The sequence below is a fragment of the Oncorhynchus nerka genome, linkage group LG16 (assembly GCF_034236695.1).
Source record: "Oncorhynchus nerka isolate Pitt River linkage group LG16, Oner_Uvic_2.0, whole genome shotgun sequence".
Lineage (NCBI taxonomy): Eukaryota > Metazoa > Chordata > Actinopteri > Salmoniformes > Salmonidae > Oncorhynchus > Oncorhynchus nerka.
Window position 1 is genome coordinate 36,592,632 of NC_088411.1, and position 6,000 is coordinate 36,598,631.

A 6,000-nucleotide genomic window follows, 5' to 3' on the forward strand; every position below is an offset into this window, starting at 1 on the left:
ATGAAAGATGTGCAGGGAGTCCCAGGGTGTGTCTTATTGTTGTTGATGACTGAATGAAAGATGTGCAGGGAGTCCCGGAGTGTGTTGTTTTGTGCTTGACGACTAAATGAAAGACTGGTAAGAAATGAGGGGACCACATGTTCTGGTAATTTAGGGTTAGAAGCACATAAACGTTAAGGAAGTTGATCCATTCGATTGAAGAGGGATCAGGGGTTCAGGGGTTCAGGGGTGATGACCTGAGAGTGATGTGTTGCTCTGTCTTATTTTTGTCTCGTGCCAGTCATGTGACGCAGACGACATCGTGGACCCATCCGGTGACCTGCAGCCTGGCTCTGGGGTTGGGGCTGTCTGAGAGAGAGGGGGAGGTATCAGCCGACGGACAGGAAGACAACACAGCCACCCCCAGCCCCGACCACACCAAGACTTAGACCTGGGACAGTTCCATAGGAACTGCAGAATCTTTGCAGAATCTTTAGATAAACGTGTATTGAATAGACTAGATATTGTGTGTCTTGGAATTGGATAATAGAGAGGCCTCGCAGGCAGCTCTGTATATAACATTTCTATCTGAACGTTCTGTCGTGTTGCTATTCCCCAAGCGAAGAAAAAACACCAGGCATTGGTGAAATAACACCAGTCTTCCTGTACAAATAGAGATTCAGTAGAACCCTAGAGGTGGATACAGAGACAACTACCTGAAACCCTTTAGGAGCCCCAACAAAATATTGTCTTTAAAATCATATAAGTAGCCACACATAATGTTTCATTAAATGGCAGTGTACGTTAGCTGTTCTGGTGAATATACAGTTTAAACTTTATATATATATTTTTACATTGAAACCTATCCGGAATTGGGCTGAGCAGTGTATAGACAGTTAATTAATTGTGTTAAAATGAATTGCACAAGGCTAGCTTCCCCATTCGATGGAGTTGATTCATGACTCTTATTATATCGCTGTGGGTTTCTAAAGAGTTACTGGAGTTGCCTCTCCTCCTTCTCTATTATATGTGTATGCTGCTATTTATTCCTATTACCTCTATGAGGAACAGTGACCAAGCCCTCTCTCTCTTCATCTCTCTATCAACTTACACATAAGTCTTTACAAACAATTTCACAACCCTCCATATTTTTCAACCTTAGAAGCCAGCTTCACAATGTCTAATTTTCTTTTCCGAAGCAAAACAGGTTGGAGAAAACTCCAGTTTTTCTGTTTGCTCCCTGAGCTGCACCTTGGAATGCCATTCCGAGAGGTCCACATTCCGAAATCGGAATTGTCTTCTGAATCAAAATATACCAGAATCTACTGCTGAAAGCTCGGCCTAACATGCTATATTTTGACCTTTCTCTTCCTTCACCAGAACTGTTATGGCGGAGAGGCAAAGGATTGAGAAGAAGAGTTGGCTTGCATCTTGTCCATTGGTCAGATAAGAGTTGGCTTGCATCTTGTCCATTGGTCAGATAAGAGTTGGCTTCCATCTTGTCCATTGGTCAGATAAGAGTAGGCTTGCATCTTGTCCATTGGTCAGATAAGAGTTGGCTTACATCTTGTCCATTGGTCAGATAAGAGTTGGCTTGCATCTTGTCCATTGGTCAGATAAGAGTTGGCTTGCATCTTGTCCATTGGTCAGATAAGAGTTGGCTTGCATCTTGTCCATTGGTCAGATAAGAGTTGGCTTGCATCTTGTCCATTGGTCAGATAAGAGTTGGACAGATTATTGCCAGGTGTCTTTAGGTTGTAATAATGTAACACATTGTTTTTAAAAGAGTTATGGAATGAAAGCATGCAATAGCAAGGGTAGTTATCAAACATCATCCTATTTGCTGTTAGTTAACCTGCTCTTTAGCCTGTAGTATTTGATTTGATTTACTCACTAGTTGAGCCCAGTGTTGCTATTTTTATCCAAAATACATTGATAACATGTCTGTTCTGTGTCCTGTAGCGCTGCTACCTCCATTAAGAGATCAATCAAACAGTATTTCAAATGTATAAAAGGCTGCGTTTACACAGGCAGCCCAATTCTGATCTTTTGCCACTTTGCGTCTTTTGATTAATCAGATCAGATCAGATCTTTTGCCGATAATTGGGCAAAAGATCATCATTGTGCTGCCTGTATAAATGCAGCCTAATACAACATGTCAAGTGTGTTGTGTTCATGTCTAACCAACCATTACCAGTGTTTTGCATAATATTACATGTTATACTAAGTATGTATGAAGTCCTCACAAGGATACTAAAACAAGGGAAATTGGGCAGTTTTGGGTTAGGTTAAGAGTTAGGGCTAGAGCTAGGGGTTAACGTAAATAGGATTTTGAATGGGAATCAATTGTTTGGTCCCCAGAGAAATAGTAAAACAAACATGTGTGTTTTGTGTGTGTGTGTCCAAGCCAATATCGACCGTGCCCCAGGCTGGGAGTATTGATTTTCCCTCTCTAGCATGTGTGGTTAAATATATCCCCTTCCTCTGGAAACACCAATCACATGACACACACACACACTCTCTCTCTTTCTCGTTCTCTCTCTCGTTCAAAGTTCTGTGTTCCATAGAGCCGTGACAACGAACAGTATCAGCGATGTTGATACCGTCTCCCCACAGCTCCATAGTTCCATAGTGACAGTGTTCCATACACTCTTAGAAAAAAGGGTTCCAAAAGGGTTCTTTGGCTGTCCTCGTAGAGAACCCTTTTTGGTTCCAGGTAGAAGCCTCTGTGGAAAGGGTTCTACATGGAACCTAAAAGGGTTCTACCTGGAACCAAAAATGGTTCTTCAAAGGGTTCTCCTATGGGGACTCCCATATAACCCTTTATTTTCTAGATAGCACCTTTTTGTGTAGTGTAGTGACAGTGTTCCATAGCGGCAGTGTTCCAGCTACTGACTGACTGGCTGGCTGGCTGGCTAGCTGGCTGACTGACTAGCTAACTGGCTGGCTGGCTGACTGACTAGCTGACTGGCTGACTGACTAGCTGACTGGCTGGCTGACTGGCTGACTAGCTGACTGACTAGCTGACTGGCTGGCTGGCTGGCTGGCTGACTAGCTGACTGGCTGACTGACTAGCTGACTGGCTGGCTGACTGGCTGGCTGGCTGACTGGCTGACTAGCTGACTGACTGGCTGGCTGGCTGACTGACTGAGTAGCTGACTGGCTGACTGACTAGCTGACTGGCTGGCTGGCTGGCTGACTGGCTGACTGGCTGACTGGCTGGCTGGCTGGCTGACTGGCTGACTAGCTGACTAGCTGACTGACTGGCTGGCTGGCTGGCTGACTGGCTGACTAGCTGACTGGCTGACTGGCTGGCTGGCTGGCTGGCTGACTGGCTGGCTGGCTGGCTGACTAGCTGACTGGCTGACTGGGCACGTTTGAGTGTTAAGCTGAAAGTAGCCGTCTGTAGATGGAAGCCAGCGAGTAAAGTCGGGAGAGGTACATATGCACTGACAGCAAGTCGGCCAACTTCTGCTGTTTCTAGGAAGCACAACAATGTGAGATATGTTCACCTTTGCTATTGCCAATGAAGTGGATGCTATCGAAATTCCACTTCTCCTACACAAAGATGAACACGATCAACATGGTCCAAGGAATGAATATCCTGATGATAAGGACATTAGATACCAGCCCAATCTCTTTATAACATTCACAAGACTTGTTTTGTATTTGTGTGATGGTTCAGAAAAATATATATATATATGTTTTATTGTCACATACACCGTAGGCTACTAGAATGAGAACATAGAGGTGTTTTTGCAGTATATTGCATATGCTCTGTTGCCATTGCTATGCCTATGTACCCTCCTCATTATTATTTGTGTTTGTGCAACATGGAATTGTAAGAGATGTGATTAAATGAAGTCCACAAAGATTCTTACTGTATGGTAATTGATTACATGTCAAATCACCACAGTCTGCAGTGTATTTATCTCATTCTCAACCTGTATGTTGCTTTTGTCAGTAAGCATGATGAACATATATATATATATATATATATATAAACCTTTATTTAACTAGGCAAGTCAGTTCAGAACAAATTCTTATTTTCATGACAGCCTAGGAACAGTGGGTGAACTGCCTTGTTCAGGGGTAGAACAACAGATTTTTACCTTGTCAGTTCAGGGATTCGATCCTGCAACCTTTCGGTTAACTAGGCCAACACTCTAACCACTAGGCTACGCTGCCACCCCAGGAACTGATTTTTTGATTCAATCACATGACGAAAAAGATTAGACTATACATGTAAATCAGTTCACATAAGTTAATGGGTAAACAATATGCCAAGCTGTCAAATGCACTTGGTATTGACCCCCAACATGTCTGGGGTTCTTGCTCATGAAGGGACACAGAACAAGTCCCTGAAATGGCCAGTGTAGAAAAACCCAGGTCTAGTCAACAATTTGTATTAGATTTTATTCACACTTAATAGACAATAAGCACATCTGAATTTGTTACAAGACTAATTGTAGGCTATAATATGGGACACAACATTACAGTAACATCTAAATAAATACATTAGCTATATTGTCTCAAATTAGATATTTCATTTATTTATGTTAAACATTTGGATCACATGTAAGGTGGTGACAAATGTTGATCAAGTCTTGACAAAAGTGATCTGCTCGAACACACCCACTGACTGGGTGACTGACTGACTGACTGACTGACTGACTGACTGACTGACTGGGTGACTGACTGACTGACTGACTGACTGACTGACTGACTGGGTGACTGACTGACTGACTGACTGACTGACTGACTGACTGACTGACTGACTGACTGACTGGGTGACTGACTGACTGGGTGGGTGACTGACTGACTGACTGACTGACTGACTGACTGGGTGACTGACTGACTGGGTGACTGACTGACTGACTGACTGACTGACTGGGTGACTGACTGACTGGGTGGGTGACTGACTGACTGACTGACTGGGTGACTGACTGGGTGACTGACTGACTGGGTGGGTGACTGACTGACTGACTGACTTGGTGACTGACTGACTGGGTGGGTGACTGACTGACTGACTGACTGACTGACTGGGTGACTGACTGACTGACTGACTTGGTGACTGACTGACTGGGTGGGTGACTGACTGACTGACTGACTGACTGACTGACTGGGTGACTGACTGACTGGGTGGGTGACTGACTGACTGACTTGGTGACTGACTGACTGGGTGGGTGACTGACTGACTTGGTGACTGACTGACTGAGTGACTGACTGGGTGACTGACTGGGTGACTGACTGACTGACTGAGTGACTGACTGGGTGACTGACTGACTGACTGGGTGACTGAGTGACTGACTGGGTGACTGACTGGGTGACTGACTGACTGGGTGGGTGACTGACTGACTGACTTGGTGACTGACTGACTGGGTGGGTGACTGACTGACTTGGTGACTGACTGACTGAGTGACTGACTGGGTGACTGACTGACTGACTGAGTGACTGACTGGGTGACTGACTGACTGACTGGGTGACTGAGTGACTGACTGACTGGGTGGGTGACTGACTGACTGACTGACTGACTGGGTGACTGACTGACTGAGTGACTGACTGGGTGACTGACTGACTGACTGAGTGACTGACTGGGTGGGTGGGTGACTGACTGACTGACTGACTGACTGACTGACTGGGTGACTGACTGACTGACTGGGTGACTGACTGACTCACTGACTGACTGGGTGATTGACTGACTGAGTGACTGACTGGGTGACTGACTGACTGGGTGGGTGACTGACTGACTGACTGACTAACTTGGTGACTGTCTGACTGGGTGGGTGACTGACTGGTTGACTGACTGACTGACTGGGTGACTGACTGACTGACTGACTGGTGGACTGGCTGGCTGGTTGACTGTCTGGCTGAAGGACTGGCTGATGGACTGGCTCATTTGATTTGATTTGATAGGATCCCCATTAGCCCGATGCCAATAGCAACAGCTAGTCTTACTGGGGTCCAACACCTAATGAAAAATACATTACAGACAGAAAATACATTACAATTTACGTACAG

At 45.1% G+C, this 6,000-nt stretch overlaps 1 protein-coding gene across 1 annotated transcript in view; it reads left to right on the forward strand.

Annotated features, from left to right (window-relative positions):
* LOC115144452 (syntaxin-binding protein 4-like) overlaps positions 1-3,970 on the forward strand; it is a 126,790-nt gene extending 122,820 nt beyond the window's left edge. Inside the window, exon 22 of the mRNA XM_029685506.2 lies at positions 281-3,970. Coding sequence (XP_029541366.1) covers positions 281-428 — 148 coding nt within the window. The 3' untranslated portion in view covers positions 429-3,970. The remainder of the gene's footprint in view (positions 1-280) is intronic.
* Positions 3,971-6,000: the final 2,030 nt, after the last annotated feature.